This window comes from Chiloscyllium punctatum, chromosome 17, assembly GCF_047496795.1.
Source record: "Chiloscyllium punctatum isolate Juve2018m chromosome 17, sChiPun1.3, whole genome shotgun sequence".
In the NCBI taxonomy this organism is placed as follows: Eukaryota; Metazoa; Chordata; class Chondrichthyes; order Orectolobiformes; family Hemiscylliidae; genus Chiloscyllium; species Chiloscyllium punctatum.
The window spans coordinates 66,854,022-66,875,229 of record NC_092755.1 but is presented as its reverse complement, the minus strand read 5'-3'; the positions used below and the strand labels follow the sequence as shown (position 1 = coordinate 66,875,229).

Here is a 21,208-nt window from a genome sequence, read left to right as displayed (position 1 = left end):
GATGCAGTCTGTACTAAGTGAAGCAAGACATGGACAACACGCGGGCTTAGATTGAAACAGACCCTTCAGTCCAACTCATCTATGCCAATCAAGTTTTCCAAACTAAATTAGTCCCACTTGTCTGAATTTGGCCCATATCTCTCTAAACTTTTCCCATCCATGTACCAAATGTCTTTTAATTGTAACTGTATGTGCATTTACCAATTCCGTGGCAATTCATTTCACATGAACCACATTCTAAGTTGCAATGAGCATTTGTGCCACATAAGTACCAGGTAGTCACTGCCCTTAACACTATTTATTAAAGCAGCATGTTTCATGTTAAAACCTTGGATGATGCAATCTTGGAGGCTGAAATTACACTATAACTAGATGATAAAATTGTCCCAGATTCTAAAGTCTATTGTTATTAAATATTACTGCTTTTTGTACAGCTTTTCTTTTGGTAATGTCACTGCCCTAGTAATCCAATTGCGGTACCACCATTAGACAAGTCACCCAAAATTCTAGGTGAATGTTCAGGGACATGGATTCAAATTCCACCAATGCAGATGATGAAATCTGAATTCAATAAAAACATTGAATAAAAATTAGCTCACTGGTGACCATGTTACTATTGACAATTATCATTCACTCTGGAGAATTAAGTCTGTCATTCTTACCTGGCTTGGTCAAATTTGACTCCAGACACACTGTGATTGACTCTCAACTATTCTCTCAGCATTTGTAGTGAACAATGAATGCTGGCCTTGCCAGTGACACATAGGTCCCTTGACCAAAACAAAAGTATGAACATCCTATCCAGTGATTTTTTTGGAAATAAAAAGGCAAATATTCTGTCACATCTGGCCAGTTGTTGCAATATCAGAGTAACCATGTTGACTAATTCAAAGTAAATTAATTTCACTGACCGGAATTATTTCATTATATGTTGATGCTCCATTACAAAGCTTAGAATTACCATATATTTAAGTTAAAACCAATGCTATGAATTTAATTGCCTGCTGTGCAATTAGGCAGATACTCACAAGCAAGAGAATTAATTCACCCTTAACATTCAATTGAGATGGAGGATATTTGTGAAAGATCAGAATAAATCTTATTGTTTAAACATTGCAGAATTCTTTCCTTTTTACCATCAACAGTAACAATGAGAAACCAACATATATTGGCCCAGAAGTTCCAATCTGCCATTTATTCCAACCATACAGAGTTTTCTTGTCGACAGAACAGCCACATTTTTCAACGCTCATCTGACAGTGCTGACATGTAAATCAAACATGCAGTGCCACAGAACAGCAATAACAATGGCCCAGTTTTTCCTGTAAAATAATGGTGAGGCTATCAGCCTTAACCACCATTAAAGTCAAATTGCATAGCAAAACTTCTGGGAGCTGCACATGCACAATTAAACATAGAATGCTTTGGCCCTCAAGTATACCATTGAGAAATTCAGCATTCAAAGATAGAAAAAAAGCCATACTTTGCTGTAGTTATGAAAGAAATACATACAACCATGCCAGAAATGTAGAGTTTGTTCACTATCACCCTTTTTAAAAAATATACCATCAAAACTCATTTTTGCCAGCATTAAAAGCTTATTTTTACTAAGTGCCATAATCCTTTATAATTTATTACCATGATCTTAAATCAAAAACCTTTACATCTTTTACGTGCCTCTATACCATAATTCTCTCAATTTCACTTTCTGTACATGATTTGACATTCAATTAAACATTCCAATTTCCTAGTTAAAACTTGGTGCTGCTCAACAATCTGCTTAGTTTGCACACAAACAAAAAAAGTTGAGTAATTTGGGTCCTTAAATTCGCTTTACAAATTGTTAAAATTAAGACTTCTCTGAATACGGTTTTAACTACTTCTTCATATCTTCTCACATAACATTCAGTTTCCTTGACGAACAAAAATAACTGACACAACTTTGAATATATTCAAGTAACCGAGCTCCCACTGCTCTTTGGGGAAGATAATAGAACAAACTAATAAACTTCAAAAAGAAAATATCTTATTTCAGGCTTAAATAGTTGGCTTCTAATTTATAAAGCGTATCCACAATGAGTCCTGCAAGAGGAAAATCAACTTGTGATCCTTCAGAACCATACTTCTTTCACTATGTTAGCTATCATTCTTCAAGTTTCCAATGGATATATTTCCACTCTGCTCAACCCGTCATCATAAAATAAATCCTTCATCCCAAGAATAAATTAAATGAGTCTTCTCTGAATTGCTTGTAATGTAACTACATCCTTTCTTAAGTAAGGAGTCTAAAAATGCAAATGGTACTCCAAATGTTGTCTCATTCAGGTCCTACACAGAATAAGCAACATCTGCCTACTTTAAAATTCAATTCCCCTTGCAAGAAACAGCAATATTCCTTTTCTTGTTATACATGTATGCTAACACTGTGATTTATGCATCAGAACGCAATATATAGAGGTCTTAGATATCATTTAAAAGGCACAATACAAAGCATCTTACTAATCACAGCAAATTCCAGTGCTAATTCCCACTAACTTTGGCCATTAAATGAATTAAGGAACTTAGAAGTACACATACCTTCACCAAAGTTTCTTCAGTTGTCAAAAAATTTAAATTTTTCACAAATAAAGTGCACCCTGGAAGATGTTCTTCTTCACTGACACTCAAATTATCTGCTTCATTTTCATCCTTTGCTTGGTCACCTTCATCTTCCAGAAAATATAAAACATGTTTAATACATTAATTTTCTTATTGCAATCATTCAATATTTATTTTCCAACATTAACAGTAAATTCAGGATATAGGAATTCAAATCAATGCTTTGATTTTTTTCTCTCATCTCCTTGGTCCAAAATGTTAATTCATAATAATGAAGTTGATTTTCTAGCGACTTTCTGGACCACATACTTTTGGAGATAGGTTCTTGTTCAAAATCTAATTCATCTCATTTAAGTAGTTCCAATAGAATTAAGTTATAACCCTGCAATACCAAAGGGAATGAATGAGTGTTTTATAAATCAGATGCTCAATAACTTGAAGATTTCAAAAAAAAAACTTCCTTCTTCATTTAACATGCAACACAAACCACAAGCTCAGGAGAAAGTGATCCAAAATTGCAGAAGTGTCATGACACATGTGGAGGTCATTCAGCCCATCACGTCTTCAGTGGTTTGCCAAATGAGCATCATTTACTGCCATTCTTCATGTGATTTTTCCATACCCTTTAATTAACATCTAATGCCTTCCTGAATATCTCCAGTGAACCTGCCTCTACCATACTTCCAGACTCTCCGTTCCATACTGAAACCACTGGTTAGTAAAATTAGAAAAAGAGTGCCATTTGCATAGCACTTTTAGTAAATTAGTTGTAAGACATTTGCATGTGTCAAATCTGGACAGCTAAACTAAGCAAAAAAGTGTGAAGATTGTTCTATGCAGCAACATTCCACATATTATGAAATACATCCCAATTGAAGTTATTGATGTGTTTAAATAATGTGCTTTGGCTTCTTGCTAGCAAAGTGTTGGCCATGTAGCATGCCTTTAATCAACCAGTTAGCTTTCCACTGATAATTTATTGGCATGGCCCTTTTGCTCAGAAGAAATCCTAAAGTATTTGTACAAATAACATTTAAAAGATATTCTAAAGAGTTTCCTGATCGTAATAAGGCTGGGATGTAACCTTATACAAAAATATATTTTGAATTTTAATGACAATCTTGTCAGAAATGAAAAATATGGATATATACGAACAGCTTGCATTTCACTATCTTTGGAATTTCAGCACAAAAGATCCACTATTCATGGATAGCTCTGCATTAATAGGTGGATAGCTACCACTAATCACAATTTGCATGTTTACACTATATTTGGTACAGTTGCAGCCAATGACATTGTGGTGCCAGCTGGTGTCAAAACTCTTTTAATGTCAGTCAATGAGTAAGTTTTCTGTTATCTGATTCTCTGTTATCACCCAAAGTCAAGCTTGACTTAGGTCAGTTAGAATGATTTCAAGACATATTCAGCAATACCGGAGGGTGCATAGCTGTATTTCTTAAGTTTTCAGGGCATATCTATGTTGTTCCGAAAAATGTGGGAACATGCTGCAATTGTTCTTTATGGCTGATTATGTACAATAAAGTAAATCTACCATAATACATCATCATGTTTGATTAACAAGTATTTTATACGACTACAAATTGCAATAATAGTGCCCTCAATGCAGAAAAAGATCTTAAAGTATTTCACACTGGTACAATCAGACACAAATTTTGCTGGGACAAAGTAGCAGATAATAGAAAGGTGATGAAAATGTAGGTGGTAAAGGTTAGCTGGTAAAAGTTACCCAAAAGGAGAAAGGCTATCCAGAAGGAAAAGTTGGCTTAAAATTTCACAGTGCAATGTAAAAACCCTCCTTATGAAGTCAAGGCATATGAACTGGAATGTCAGGATGAAGCTTTAAAAACCTGTTTCCCACTGCACAGAGAGAAACTGAAGGGATGCAGGTACCAGTTTTGCCTACCCCAGGAGTGCAGATCAGTGTCAAAGGTGTTCAATGACCAGAGTAAGCAAGTAACACAACCAGATTGCCTTTTCTTCCATGGTCATCATCAAAAACAAACTTTTACACTTTTCGGCCTTCAAACTTCAGATTAATGGAAGCATTAACTTGTGATCTTCAAGATATGTGATCTTACAAATACATTAAGGACAAAAGGGTAACTAGAGAGAGGATAGGGCCCCTCAAAGATCAGTAAGGCGGCCTTTGTGTGGAGCCGCAGGAGATGGGGCAGATACTAAACGAGTATTTTGCATCAGTATTTACTTTGGAAAAGGACATGTAATATATAGAATGTAGGGAAATGGATGGTGACATCTTGCAAAATGTCTATATTACAGAAGAGGAAGTGCTGGTTGTCTTGAAACACGTAAAGATGGATAAATCCCCAGGACCTGATCAGGTGTACCCGAGAACTCTGTGGGAAGCTAGGGAAGTGATTGCTGGGCCTCTTACTGAGATATTTGTATCATCGATAGTCGCAGGGGAGGTGCCAGAAGACTGGAGGTTTGCAAACATGGTGCAACTGTTTAAGAAGAAGGGTGGTAACGACAAGCCAGGGAACTATGGACCAGTGATCCTGATCTCAGTGGTGGGCAAGTTGTTGGAGGCAATCCTAAAGGACAGGATGTACATACATTTGGAAAGGCAAGGACTGATTAGGGATAGTGAACATGGCTTTGTGCATGGGAAATCATGTCTCATAAACTTGATTGAGTTTTTTGAAGTAACAAAGAGGATTGATGAGGGCAGAGCGGTAGATGTGATCTATAGGGGCTTCAGTAAGACGTTTGACAAGGTACCCCATGGGAGACTGGTGAGCAAGATATCATGGAATACAGAGAGAACTCACCATTTGGATACAGAAATGGCTCAAAGGTAGAAGATAGAGGGTGGTGGTGGAGGGTTGTTTTTCAGACTGGAGGCCTGTGACTAGTGCCGCAAGGATCTGTGCTGGGTCCACTACTTTTCATCATTTATATAAATGATTTAGATGTAAGCATAGGAGGTATAGTTAGTAAGTTTGCAGATGACACCAAAATTGGAAGAGTAGTGGACAGCGAAGAAGGCTACCTCAGATTACAACGGGATCTTGATCAGATGGGCCAATGGACTGAGAAGTGGCAAATGGAGCTTAAATTAGATAAATGTGAGGTGCTGCATTTTGGGAAAGCAAATCTTAGCAGGATGTATACATTAATGATTAGGTTTGAGGGAGTGTTGCTGAACAAAGAAACCTTGGAGTGCAGGTTCAGAGCTCCTTGAAAGTGGAGTCACAGGTAGATAGGATAGTGAAGGTGGCAATTGGTATGCTTTCCTTTATTAGTCAGAGTATTGAATACAGGAGTTGGGGAGGTCATGTTGTGGCTGTACAGGAGATTGGTTAGACCACTGTTGGAATATCGCATGCAGTTCTGGTTTCCTTCCTTTCGGAAAGATGTTGTGAAACTTGAAAGGATTCAGAAAAGATTTACAAGGATGTTGCCAGGAGTGGAGGATTTGAGCTATAGGGACAGGTTGAATAGGCTAGGGCTGTTTTCCCTTGAGCATCGGAGGCTGAGGGGTGACCTTATAGAGGTCATAAAATCATGAGGGGCAGGGATAGGGTAAGTGGACGAAGTCTTTTCCCTACAGTGGGAGAGTCCAGAACTAGGGGGCACAGATTTAGGGCGAGGGGGGAAAGATATAAAAGAGACCTAAGGGGCAACTTTTTCACACAGAGGGTGGTACGTGTATGGAATGAGCTGCCAGAGGAAGTAGTGGAGACTAGTACAGTTGCAACATTTAAATGGCATCTGGATGGGTATATGAATTGGAAGGGTTTGGAGGGATATGGGCCAGGTACTGGCAGGTGGGACTAGATTGGGTTGGGATATCTGGTTGACGTGGATGAGTTGGACCGATGGGTCTGTTTCCGTGCTGTACATCTGACTCTATATCATTATAGCATCAATTGCTTTCTTGACATCAGTGATACTGCCAGATCTGCGATTTCTGCAGTCTGATCTTGTCAGGCAGATATTTCTTAAATTATAGTTGAAACCAAATGACTTATTCACATTGCAGAAGTATTTTGAATACAATATCTAAGAAAGGCAGGTGGTGGAAAGGGTCATCCTGATATTAATAAGATCGCCATTTTGAGAATTACCTGAACAAGCATATAGGTGTTACTTGGTAAATAGAGCAAAATTATTCTGTGATAACTTCAGACTTGATGTCTTTTGAATTATATCAAAACAATGATCATCCTGAAACTTTCCTCAGTGTTTTTCTTTATCCAAAGAAGAGACAGAAATCCTTCCAGGAATATTCTCAATCAGGTCATTCTTAGATTGCAAAGTTGTGTAGGTCACAATTGTATAGAAATATGTAGACTTCTGGAAGGACAAGATATTCCAAAGAAATACATCATGGTATCTTCTGAACATCTTGCAGTGATAAGGATTCTTAGCTGGCTGCTATTCACATTCTGGACACTGTAATGGTAAGCTGCCTATTCAGGATGTTGAGGTCAACAGGAGTTGACAAACTGTTGAGTGCAAGATATTGTACCTGCCATTTTGACAAAGCCGGCAACAGTACACAGCAAGATCATTCTGTTTCTCTGCTGCAACACTGTCATACCAAAGAAGGTGAAATCCCTGGAAGTGGGGCAAATACACTACCAGACAGCACCATGATTAGTTGGATGAAGTTGCCCAAATAATCCCAAGACATTAAAACTGGCTAAGATCATAACATTCATTGCCATGATAGAGCTGTATGGTCAGAACAGTCTTACATAAATCTTCAGAAAAAGACAGGTTCACCTCTCTATTTATCTCTTTTGTGCAGCACGTTTTCGAATAAAATACCTCACTAACATCTGTATACAGTCTATTATCTATTTCCTTGGTCAACTAAAAAGATTAAGGGCTTAATCACCTCATCTCCTGCCTCACTTCTCGTCATTCTTGACTGCTACTTCTCTTCCTTATAATATTGGCAAATCCACAACTGGCCCTAAGGTCTTTTCACTGTTGGGTTAAAGGGAGAAATATTTCAGGACTTCTCTGTTCCAGTCAATGGTTAATTCAGCATTCTGAATGAGTAGAGAAAACAAAATACTGCAAAAGCACTTTCCCAGTTCCAATAATCTGTGATTTAGTATTCTTTGGACTCCTCAAACAGTCTTTGCTTATGCCATAGAAAACTGAGTTATATTCTACAAACATCAACATTTTTGGTCCAGTACAACATTATTGATAGTCTGCATTTCAGGATACTTAAAGTAAATGCAGAGAATAAATGTAATTGACATCCAGGCAGTACTTAATTGAGTGTGACATCAACAAGTTCCAGCAAAATTGAAATCAGTGGGAGTCAGGGGGAATATCACTCTTCTGATATGAGTCACATCTATTAGAACTGAAGACTGTGATGTTTAATCAAGGCCAATCACCTCAGTCCCAGGCAGTACTGCAGGGTTTCCTCAGGGTAGTGTCCTTGGCCCAACTATCTTCATCTACTTCAATAATTACCTTCCTTACTTAGGATCAGAAATGGGGATGTTTGTTGGTGTTTACAAAATGTTCAGTATCATTTGTGACTCCTCTGATACTGAAGAAGTCCGTGCCAATATGAAGCAATACTGATTTGCATTCATGCTTGCACTGACAAATAGTAACTAATATTCACCTTGTAAAAATACCTTAAAATTAACACTTGCAACAAAAAAGGATCCGATTATCTCCCCTTGACATTCAAAGGCATTACTATTCAAAGGTATTACTGAATCCCAAACTATCAATTCCTAGATGGGAGCAAAGACTAGAAACTGAACTAGACCAGCCACACAAATCATGTAGGTTAGAGACCAAACATTCTGTGTACGCAAATCATTTCCTGACTTTCCAAAGCATATCCAACATCTGCAAGGCACAAAGAGAGACCGGTCTGATTTGTGCCACTCCAACACCACACAAGCAGCTTAAGACCATCCAGGACAAAGCAGTGCACTCAATTTGAACCCCATCCACCACCTCGACTTCACCCACTCCACCACTAGGGCAGAATGGCAGCAGTGTTCATGATACAAGATGAACTGCAGCAATTCACTATAGTTCCTCCCATAGCACCTTCCAAACCAATGTCTTCTATCACCTATCACCTAAGTTGCAGACTTAGAGCAACAGTACAACGTACAGGCTCCTCTCCAAGTATGTTTCACTAAGGTCTCCTCTCATTCTTCTAGACTCCAATGAGTACACAAGATAAATCTACTCAATCTCTCCTCAGAAGATAATGCATATCGAGCTTCAACCAAGTGAACTTTCTCTGAACTGCCTCCAATGCCAGTATATCTTTCCTTATGTAGGGGAACAAAAACAGTTCACTCTATTGTTGGTGCACTTTGACTAATGCCTTGTAAACTTTTAACACAACCTCCCTATTTTTATAGTCCATTTCCTTTGAAACAATGGTCAAAGGTCCATTCAACTTCCCTATGATATGATGAATTTTTATATTAGATTTTTGTGATTCTCACATAAGGACTCTGAAATTTCTCTGTCCTGCAATTTCTTCAGTCTTTCCCCATCTAGATAATATTCAGGTTTCTTATTCTCTTTGCCAAAGTACATCTCATTTTCCCACATTATATTCCATTGTTGATTCTACACACATCATGAAAATTAACACTTTCACTAATAATAAAAACAAATTACTGGGAAAACTCAGCAGGTCTGGCAGCATCTGTGGAGTGAAATCAGAGTTAACATTGTAGGTTCAGTGACCCTTCCTCAGAACTGATGGCAGCTAGGAAGAAGTTGATTTTTATGTAGAAGATAGGGTACGGGGAGAAGGTAAAGAGTAAATGAGAGGTAGAGATAGAGTCCAAACAGACAGAAGAACAGTTAGACAGACAAAGGAGTGGATAATGATCTGGCTAGGAGAATGAATAGCTACTACTGGGGGCTATTCATGGTTAACTACGATTGGTGTGTCATAGCAGACCATGTGATAAGGACACAGGGAAGGTGCCTCAAGCTCTAAAATTGTTGAACTTAATATTGAGTCCAGAAGACTGCAGAATTCCCGAGTGGAAATTAGGTGCTGCTTGTGCTGAACTTCACTAGAGCACCACATCAGGCCTGAAACAGAGATGTTGGCCAGGGACAAGGTGGTGTGTTGAAATGGCAGGAACCTGGAAGCTCAGAGTTTTTTTTTAAGCAGACAGAACATAGATGTTCTGCAAAGCAATCACCCAGTCTACGCTCCACTTTCCCAATGCACAGGAGACCACACTGTGAATACAATAGACTAGATTAAGTGAAGTGCAGGTAAACTACTGCTTCACCTGAAGGTGTGTTTGGGCCCTTGGAAACTGACAGGGGAGGAAGTGAATGGGCATGTGTCACACCTTCTGTGATTGCAGGGAAAGGTGACATGGAGCTGTGGGGGGAGGGTGTTGGGAGTGAAAGAGGAGTGGAACAGCATGTCCAAGAAATGGTCTGCATAAGGCTGACAGGGGAGGGGAGAGGACTGGGTGTCTGGCATCCTCCTGGAGGTGGCAGAAATGACAACTAACGAACCTCTGGTATGGATGCTGGTGGGATGGTAGGTGAGGACAAGGGGTCTCTATTACTGCTGTAAAACGGAAGGGGGTGAGGGCTGAACTGCAGGACATGGGTCACACCCAGTTGAGGGCAGTGCTGGGGAATCCTCAGTTTAGGAAGAAGGTGGACATTTTGGAGGTCACCTTTGTCAAATTTGGTTTCATCAGAACAGATGTGATGGAGACAGAGGAATTGGGAGAATGTATTAGTATCATTACAGGAAGCAGGGTGTAAGGATGTATGGTCGTAACTGTGGGAGTCAATTGGTTTGTAGTGGATATATTACACTTTCACTAATAAGATTTGAATCTGCATTGGATGGAATGTTTTGAGAGAAATAACAGGGGATCTTTTGAGGATAATTTCACCACATGCTTTCCTTAAATTCCTCATCTAAATGTTTTTCATTATAGAGTCTTCTTTCCCCTCTAAAAACCAGAGCAAAACTCTTTACGTGCTAAGCTCTCAACAAAATTCCACTTCAAATGACTCTCCTTCAATTCCACTTCAAATGGCTCTCCTTCAATTCCATCAATGTATGGAGCTCCACTGACAAGTGTATTAATACAAGAGAGCTTCATTTAAAATCAGAGCAGTATCAATGTGCACTTTTAACACCAATTTCAATGCTTGCAACTTTCATTACAAAAACAAGTTTTGTTCTCAGGTATTGACTAATCCGCTCCAGTACTTACTCTTAACTGGATTCTATTATCTGATTGAAATTTGAAAGATATATTAAACTAGTATTACATAAGATATAAAAGCAAAGAAATATGTCATTCCACCCGATTAATCCATGCCAGAGTTTATGCTCCACTTGTCTAATTTAAATTTTTGGTTTTTTTTTCCCCAATACTCCCTCATGGAAAAATAGTGACTAAGAAGATCAATTAGCATCAACAATCTTTCAGGACTGTGCCTGAAGTAGCTATTTTTCAAACAGAAGTATGGACAGCATCACCAGTCCATTTACGTGCAGCTAGAAAAAGGCTGTGAGATATTACAGTCAAGCTTGCTGTGAACTCTAATGATATACAGGAAACAATGGTCATTAACAGGAACATTTAGTGGATATTTTACTTTTATAATTTGAGGACACATGGGTACCCTCCCAGTTTTCTCTGGCTGAAATTGTTTAATACAAAGTGAGGCTTCTGTAGTTTTGAAAGAACTTCCAACAATGAAAAGTGATGTGTAACATAATGGAAAATCTTCAAAGCATAACTCAATGGTAGTACCTTTCAGTTAGCAGCAAGTTGAGAACGTAAACATTGATTAAGTCACCTAGTATATAGAAACCTAAATTAATTAATGAATAAACAATAGTAATAAAGAACTGTTACATTACAATGCCTTTTAAGTTCAGAATATTCAGGATAACTCAAGGTTCCAGGAACCATGCATCCTATTCATGAATACAAAAAAAAGCAACTTCATAAATCAGAGAATAAAAATATATTTTATCCAACATATTTCATATAAATGGTGTAGGTGTTGATGAACCTGACTGAATCAATTCCTCTTATGAGACATCAGTAGAACCATAAAACCACACATAGGTTGATAACTTACGTTATTACATGACCTTGTCAAGAGACTTAATAAGAGAATGTTTAATGAAAATTAAAATATTCACTTTCTTGGAGTTTATACAGAGATTCATATACAATAGAAAAATATTCAGCAGCATTAATTCCCCTAGTCAAATGTTCTTAACACTTGTAATTTCCATCAAAATTAATCACTTCTACAACTAACGTACTAATGCTGTTAAAAATCTGCACACAAAGGTTTACTTTAATGCTCAGGTGTTTTTAATTTCTTCTATTTGTTTCATGCAAAAGAAAATTTAAAATATTTCATTTGTTTAAATTTAGTAAGAAAGGGTTCTGTCAACTCAGGGGAAATTAATAAATCATTGACAGTTAATCCATCAGAAAAAAGATTTAAATGCAACTCCATCTGTGGCTTGCACGATAAAATGCAGTCACGCAAAGCAAAAAGCAGTTACATTATTCTTGAGCTACAAAATTCTGAGGTTTTCTGCATGCAAAGCACATCCTGCACAACAAAAGCTATTATCAGTGAACTGCAGCCTTCGCTAAGCATTCCCCTGAAGTTCATTATCACAGGGCCTGGGTCTCGGCACAGTAAGATAATAGTTCCCTGGTGACTAGTAGCCAGATTGGCATTGCTGCTTTCATTCTCAAAGCTCAAGGCTCACCTCCCCCAAAGGCCACTGTTGCAGCCTTATATATGTATGAAAAAACCATGAAAGTTCAAAATGAGTCATGTCCTTGAAGAAGAAAGAAGAGAGCATTGGGACAAGTATTAGCCTGTCACTAATACAATGCAGTCATATGTACTGCTTACAGAGTAAGCACTGCTTCGTGTTGGACAACAGAGGCTTTGTTTTCTTTCCTTATTTTCTCAGGTGATCCTACCTAACTAAAGTATTTGTTGTAAGCTTTAAAGCTCTCTAATAAAAGTTACATTATACGCTGACATAATGTATAATATTTTCAAAGATAAAAGCAAAAGCCATTGTTTTAGAAACAACCCACAACAAAGTTCATTAAAACAGAAAACAAATGACTGAAATCAACAGCATGCTTATGAACATAGCCATAAACATCTTACAAGTATTAAGATACGTACTTTACCATGTTCTATAATCTTCAGAGCAATTATCATGACCACAAATCATAACCCCAGATCACCTATGCATATTTTTTTTGAATAAATGAAACGCAGCCAAACGTTGACTGCAGATCTAAATTCTGTGGCTGCCTAAAGAGAGAGTTTGGAATGTCACACATGACAATGTGTCAATGGAGCTTCAAAAGGAAGAAATGCACTGCAAACGAAATTTATAATTTCCTCAGAGTATCTAAACAGAGTATTATTGAAAACAAAACCATTCATTTGAGAAAAATTTGCAGTTTCTCCCTTTCAGGAATACAGACAGTGGTTAAAATTGTGCTTTAACCTTGTTGTGCATGCACGTGTTAGATTAGATTCCCTACAATGTGGAAACAGTCCCTTTGATCCCACAACCGTCCGAAGAATAACCCACCCAGACCCGTTTCCCTTTGACTGAAGTGATGTTGCAGCTGTACAGCACTTTGGTTAGGCCACATTTGGAGTACTGTGTGCAGTTCTGGTCGCCTCACTTTAGGAAAGATGTGGAAGCTTTGGAGAGGGTGCAGAGAAGATTTACCAGGATGTTGCCTGGAATGGAGAATAGGTCGTACGAGGATAGGTTGAGAGTTCTTGGCCTTTTCTCGTTGGAACGGCAAAGGATGAGGGGTGACTTGATAGAGGTTTATAAGATGATCAGGGGAATAGATAGAGTAGACAGTCAGAAACATTTTCCCCCGGGTACAACAGAGTGTTACAAGGGGACATAAATTTAAGGTGAAGGGTGGAAGGTATAGGGGAGATGTCAGGGGTGGGTTCTTTAACCAGAGAGTGGTGGGGGCATGGAATGCGCTGCCCGTGGGAGTGGTAGAGTCAGAATCATTGGCGACCTTTAAGCGGCATTCGGGTAGGTACTTGGATGGGTGCTTAATCTAAAATAGAAGTTCGGCACAACATCGTGGGCCGAAGGACCTGTTCTGTGCTGTATTGTTCTATGTTCTATGTACTATGTATTTTTACCAGATCTTCTGAGACTGGCTGTAATAGAAGCATGCAGAACAGGGTCCACACTGTCATTGCTCCTTTCATTTCACAAGCTACAACTTTAAACAATGGCTTTTGAAAATCCAAGTACACCATCTCAACTGCATTACCATTCTCCACTACATCATTAGTTAAACACAGATTGCTGTGTTCGTAGATTTGTGCTGACTTTTAAGTAAGAAATCACATTTGCCCAAATAACATGATACATCATTTATTTCATAGGCAAATTGTTCAAAATGCTTGCATTATGCCAGTATTTAATCAATTGATTAACAATATTAATCAATGGCTCATAACACTCCCAAGTGCCAAAGTGTAAAACTCAAAACCTGAAAATTAATGTGATAAACAGGATTTGTAATTCTAAGACAGGGAAGCAGACTGCATAATTCATTCATAAGTCACAAGCAAGATACAATGATCTTCCTTATGACTGAATAAATAAAATATTGGACAACATCCTGCAGAATACAACTTCTTGACAAATATATTTTTTGGTTACATCAGGACTAACAGATAGTCAAGAGTATTGAATCACGAAAACATAAATTCAACAAAGTATACTGACACCTTCCCAAACTATTAGGAACCAAATTTCAACAATGACTAGCATTTATATAGAACTTTCAATATTGTGAAATGTTCCTGGCATTTCAAAGGCAGTTTATCATGAGATTTCACCCTGAGCCATATCAGCCAAAACATCAAAGGACAGTCTTAAAAGGGAAAGAGGGAGGTTGTGAGTCAGAGAGATTTAGGAAGGGAACCTAAAGTTTACAGCCTAGACAGATGACAGTATGGCAAATAATGATACAGCACTGAAATTCAGAAGTATAGAAAGGGTCCGAATTGGAGAAGTGCAGTCAGATTGTTGCCTGTGGCTGCCAGATATAACACATTTCCCATGGAGAGGAGAAAATCAGAATTATTCTCAACCCAAAAGTCTTACATGGGAAATTTTGACCTGTAAAATTAGACAGATCTTCATAGCCATGTGGAAGTAAGTCAGCACATGTTGGATATACATAGTGAGAAAAAGAAGCTCAAGCTCGTCAGTGCATGCGTTTTGTTTTAGTGCTGAGTGGCAAACTAGCTGGTTGCAAATTTGTTGTGTTCCTGATAGACAAGTTGCAGAGTGTGAACGTCAAACTTAGTTTGATTGTGATTTCACAATGTCATACAAATTTGTCTCTGGATTGTTGAAACAAATTGAAAAGTTCTTTAAGACAGTTATGGGCAAGTTATTGTCAGGGTTACAATGTTTACTCACTCTAAGGATTTCATAGCTAATTGCTTTCTTTTAAATTACCAGTGGCTGCTATTAAATTATTCTTGGAAGAGTGAAGTCATCTATAGAAAATATCTTGAATAGTTTACACTTACAATCAACATCCAGCTCTATACTACATATGTTGGGTAAGTTATTTTTACTTTTCATTGATGAAGTGAATTCAACATGTACATTTCTTTAACTCTTAACTGAAAGGTTGCATGTATAATCTATCTCAAATGTAACGTTTAAAATGTTGTCAATCATTATCATCGAGAACCCATTAAAACAAAACTGAAGCATACTTTTGGAAGACAAAATGATATTTAGGTTTGGTATGCTTTTCAAGTCATTGAAAAGTCAAAACAGTGGATCATCATCCAACTCCTACAGTGTGGAAAGAGGCCATCATTCCTGCACCAACCTTCCGAAGACCATCCCACCCAGACTCAACACCTCTTCATCCCCTAACCCCGCATTTACCATGATTAATCCACCTAACATTCACATTCCTAGACACGATGGGGCAATTTCACATGGCCAATCTACCGAAACTGCACATCTTTGCACTGTAGGAGCAGCCAACAACAACCTGCACAGCCACAGGGAGAACATGCAAACTCCACACAATCAGTCATCCAATGTTGGAATTGAATCTGGGTCCCTGGCACTGTAAAATAGCAGGGCTAACCACTGAGCCAGAGGATGGGCACCCACGATGGGAAAGGGCAGAAAAAGAGAGAGGGTGAGATAGTGAGAACACATAGCACATCTCTGCTGAGCTCTGAACATTTACCAATTGACTAATTTTATACATGAACATACATAATTTTAATAACACTAATGTTTTTATTTACCTGTATTACTTTGTTTCTCTTCAGGTTTCTTTATCTCTGGGGTTGAGGAACAGAACACATCCATTGGAGCCCACTCAAGGTAAAGTGGTACATGCTGAAACTACATGTTAAAAACAAGGAAATGGAAATATTTCAGTCTGGTAGTAATGGATAAAGCCTGCATAATTCTGGCAACCCAATATAACTATGATTTTCTACTTCTCTATTTTTGTGGCATTATTTTGGTAAACTAAATAAAACTTTTTATTTGAGACCAACTCTGGCATTTCTTTGAAGTGTGGAAAACAGTCTTAAATGCTTTACACACTTTCCTCAAATGGGAATCGTAAGTGTTCTTTAAATTATGTAAACAATCTAATAATTTTTTCAGCTATCGAGTACAATTGCAACTATGAATGGCTCACACGTGGTCATTGCAAACTGCAGCCCTTAATCTGCAAAACTTAAAATTCTACATAAACAATCTGCAATGCTGGTTTTGAATAACAATTCATCAAGCTCCAAAGAATAGAATTAGATAAAATTGGCAGAATAGAAAAGAGCTGTTCAGGCAAACTAATCTGTGTCATGCTTATACTCCCCACAAGTCTCCTGCAATTCCACCTGCCTCATCTTAGTCATTCATGTTTCCCCATTTCCTTTTCTGTCATGCACTTATCCATTTTCCTTTAGAAAGTATCTAAACCATTTGGCTCATCCATTTCCTGTAGTTACAAAACAAACCACACACAGCAAAATAATTCTTCTTTTTTGCCGATCAGATTTCTCAGTAACTATGAAGTGATGTTTGGCCTATAATTTTGGATTTTCCATTAAGTAGTAACATTTTCTTGACATCTACCCTATTCAAACCAATTACAATTTTAGAACCTTCACTTTACCAGTAAGAAGCAAATGGAATGTTTTAGTGAATGTTTCTTGCTCCAAAGATGCTGCAACTTTTTTGTTCACTTTTCATATTTGCAGCAGATCTGCAGTATTTTGCTCTTCTGTACTTCTAAGTTTCTAACTTTGTAAAATTCCTATTTTATTCATAATTATGCAATAGCTGCAATTTCACTGTCACCATTTTTGGTAAATCTTTTTGTATCTTGTTCAGTTTTTCTATGTCCTTTCTGGAATATGGGTGATGATTTTGTGCTCTCTTCGGTAAGGAGGAGGGTACGTGTTTCATGCCCTCTCCCCCCAACTCCATGACTGAGAAATTCACCAGATCAAGCTCCAATAGCCACGTATGATCTCATCAGTAGGCTTCATGACCTACCAGATGTGTCATCACTCAATTGCTGCCAACCAGTTGGATCTGGAGATCATTGCCAAGACTAGGTTGTACAGCCATAAAAGGTGACCAGGGCAAGAAATGTGTGCATTTTCTGTGGGCGGGTGGTTTAATCATGGGATAGTGGCAAGGGCAAGGTGGCTTTCAGTGCCATTCATCCCCCAAACTGGTCCCAGATTGAGACAAATATGGGACCCTTCCTCTTTAAACCAGCTTTGATTTCAGAGACAGGAAAGTAGCAATCTTTCTTGATTGCTGGGAACACAGGTCTTTAGGCAATAGTGGATTGAGGCGCTTAAGAATTTGGTAATTGATCACAAAGGACTTAATTGTTGGTGGACAGGATCATTGTCCATGGACATTCTCACCGGGAAATTAATTGAGGTGCAAGAAGTGGATAGATCACAGCAGTACCAAGCCATCCGATTATCTGCACCTTCCTGTCACATCTATGGAAGGAAAGTCCAATGTACGGCGACCAGAATTTTGTACATTACTCTGCATTCTGACCACCGGCCAGTGATTTGTTTGTTCCTCAAAGTAAAAAGCTGAAACATTGATCTGCCATTACATATGGGTTCACTTCTATAATATTGTCATTACTGATTACTTGACTCAAAAACAGGGCCCAAGATGTTAAGCGTTTTACTTTGCATCAGTAAATTAATCACAAGAATTAATTTGGATATGTAGTAGTTGCAATAGTATACCTTGGAATATGCAAGCTTTGTAAACGCCTGTTTTGCCTCTGTAGGTTCTAGGAATTCCACAATGGCAGTTACGCCAGCTGGTGGAAGTAAAACACGTGCAAGATCTCCATACTTCTTAAATACTTTCTCCAATTCTTCCGCTTGTGTTCCAACAGGAATATTCTTTACAAGGATAACTGTTTTACTTCTCTTCCCAACACCCTACATGTATGAAATAATAATACAAATATCATTTAAAAAATTTAAAATATTACCTATATTAGCACAATTGCATGCAAAATTATATATTCAGATGTCAATCAACTACTTATGTTTTTGCAAGTGCTTTTGAAGCATTATCCAATCACAGTTTTCCCACTCTTTCCTTATAGTAACTAGTGGTCTTTGACCTATTTGAGTGCTTGCCTTTCACCCATTATTCTCTACAAATCTTAATGTGCTCCATCCCATGATAAATTTGCCTTTGAGATGGCACAATCTAACATGCTCTCTTTCCTTGACGTTCTAGTTAAGAGATCTGTCTATCTACACAAATCAGTATGCACAATGGGATTTACATAATCCTCCCTGTGCTAGAAGATTGGCCTTATCAGGGATCTTTTAAATTGGACCCAAGACATTTGTTCACCTTGCAAGCGTGGAACAAAAATAAAGCACGCTGAAGCTATGCTGTAGGACAGCAGCAATCCTAACTGAATACTGTTCACTGCAGGTTGTGGAACTTAGCACATACACCAAAGTTCCAACTCTTATTCCAATAAAGTGTCTTGTCTACCCCAAAATATGCTGGTAGAACAAAATATTTTAATAACGTAAAAAACAAATTAAGCAAGCTATTCCATGCTGCCACTATGCACAGTGACTGGAGTGATATTTTCCACTGACAGGATGCTGTGATCAGTCTAAGATGATGTTCAGCTTTTCACATAGTTCAATGATGGTACCATGCCAGGTACACAGGCATACATTACAACTATTGGCTAAATGAATCATATAAAAACATGTAATAGGCAGAGTACAAGGTCATAGTCAGCTAGTCCATAGAATTATAGAATCCCTACAGTTGTAAAACACAAAAAAATATTTGTTGCCAGATGGGATTCCATGATTGAGTAGCAGTTGGTGAACCAAGTATTCACAGCACATTAATAGTTACATTAACAACCAACTGACGATCAGCCAAACTCATAATGTGGCTCATTAACACATGTTAAAAATGACAAATTCATGCACAGGGACCTGTTTGCCATGAAGGAATATATTCAAAGGATTGTATCTTTTGAGCCTATTGTTCACCAATACAATGTTCTTGCCAATCAGAGGTAACCAACCAATTAGCACCTTTTTCTCCTACAGTATGTTCTGTTGTGATTGGTTGAAACTTGGCATTCTTGAGTTTGTGCTCACAAATACAGGATGAAAAGCTTCAGCAACATGTCTCCATTTTCAGCAGCATTCAATATCTGGACTACTAAGTGACAAACCTACCTATTCACTTTTGTATTCAATATTGCTAATTATAAAAAACGGTGCGAATTTCTATCAGGACTCCCTAATATTAGATTAGATTAGATTAAATTAGATGCCCTACAGCATGGAAACAGGCCCTTCGGCCCAACAAGTCCATATCGACCCTCCGAAGAGTAACCCATCCCCCACATTTACCCCTGACTAATGCACCTAACACTATGAGCAATTTAGTATGGGCAATTCACCTGACTTGCACATCTTTGGATTGTGGAGGAAACCCACGCAGACACGGGGAGAATGTGCGAACTCCACACAGACAGACAGTCACCTAAGGTTGGAATCGAACTCAGGTCCCTGGCCTTGAGAGGCAGCACTGCTAACCACTGTACCACCGTGCCTCCCCAAAATTAAGTTAGGAATAATCCAAAATTACATTGTGCTTTTCTTTACTAACACTTATTTTCTGGGAGTAAAGTTTGATCTCACATTAGAGAGAACAACCGCAGAGAAAAAAAGCTCGATTAATTAAGTTATTTTGTATTAATTTTGAATATCAGAAATAAGCAAAAAACAAACAATAAATTGTCAGAAGTATTTACACATTCTCCGGATTTTTAAAACGTATTGTCAGTCAATGCTCCTTTTCCACAAAAAGGATACTGTTAAATATTGAACTGAAGTACTGATTGGAATTTCTTGTGCTTTTTTTCTGAGACTATGTTTGATGGAAAACATGTTCGAGCTACTGGACAAAAGATTAATTACCACATGCTTCACGCTTCAGCAACAGTGCAAAAAATACATTAATGTTCCTGATAATGCATTAATCAACAAAGTTATTAACACTCATCTGAAGTGTCAGCTGTATTTATTTGGATTGTCTTACCTGACTGAAAGAGTCCAACCTAACTCCATTATCTATCAAGAACTGCCTGGTCTCTTGCACTATCTCCGTCTCACCCAGGGCCATACGGACTGCAACACTGCCTTTTCCTTCCTTTAAAACATCAAAGCAAATATCAACTAGTTGAGTTTATATCTGTGAAAGTGTTCTGCACATTTTTGAAAACCACTTCCTCAGAAGAAGACACCAATACTATGAAGTGATTGAAATACAGATTTTAATTCACTCTACTCAAGTTTTGATTGAAAAATGCTACTTAATCCTACATCAACTTGTATTGCATTTGCTGGCAATCAAAATTTTGAATGACCCAGTGTCGATTATTATTTCAGTTTTATTAAGCAATAACATCACAAATCCTCTCCTGCGAATGTCATCGCATAAGAACACCAGATGGCAAGTTCTTTTGCAAAAAAAAAAAATTTTTCAGTTTCCAATATACCATGACTGAATTTGCACCCATTTATGCAAGACAGAGAGAGGGACTGATCCCAAAGAGGTGTTATATATTGTATCAGAATATAGCTGGTGAATCTTTGCAGCTAGATAACTTGTTGGTCACAGCATTGTGCCCCAGGCCAGATAATTCTGGACTCATGGCCCAGAGTTCAGGAGACCATATAACAAACAGGACCAAAACACTCCTAAAAATACTTTATGTATGAGATCATCTGATCAAGAATAAGGAAGCTGGACAGTTGTGAGGAAAAAAAAATGGAGAATGGTGATAAATTCAGCAATTAAGTCAAACCTAAAATATAACAAAAAATACTTCAGTTGAATTTAGCTGCAGATCTACTTATGACCTATTGTCTTTCCAGGTTTATTGACTATTATGAGATGAGGGACGAACCTTTTAGTTTATTAGCT

At 37.9% G+C, this 21,208-nt stretch overlaps 1 protein-coding gene across 3 annotated transcripts in view; it reads right to left on the bottom strand.

The window, feature by feature from the left end:
• The window catches only part of rbm19 (RNA binding motif protein 19), a 246,526-nt gene that overhangs the window by 178,866 nt on the left and 46,452 nt on the right, over positions 1–21,208 (bottom strand). For all 3 annotated transcript variants that reach the window (XM_072587340.1, XM_072587341.1, XM_072587342.1), the window contains exons 14-17: positions 20,321–20,431; positions 17,965–18,165; positions 15,976–16,075; positions 2,578–2,708 (exon numbers count right to left, since the gene is read on the bottom strand). In XM_072587340.1, the coding sequence (XP_072443441.1) occupies positions 2,578–2,708; positions 15,976–16,075; positions 17,965–18,165; positions 20,321–20,431 (543 nt within the window). The remainder of the gene's footprint in view (positions 1–2,577; positions 2,709–15,975; positions 16,076–17,964; positions 18,166–20,320; positions 20,432–21,208) is intronic.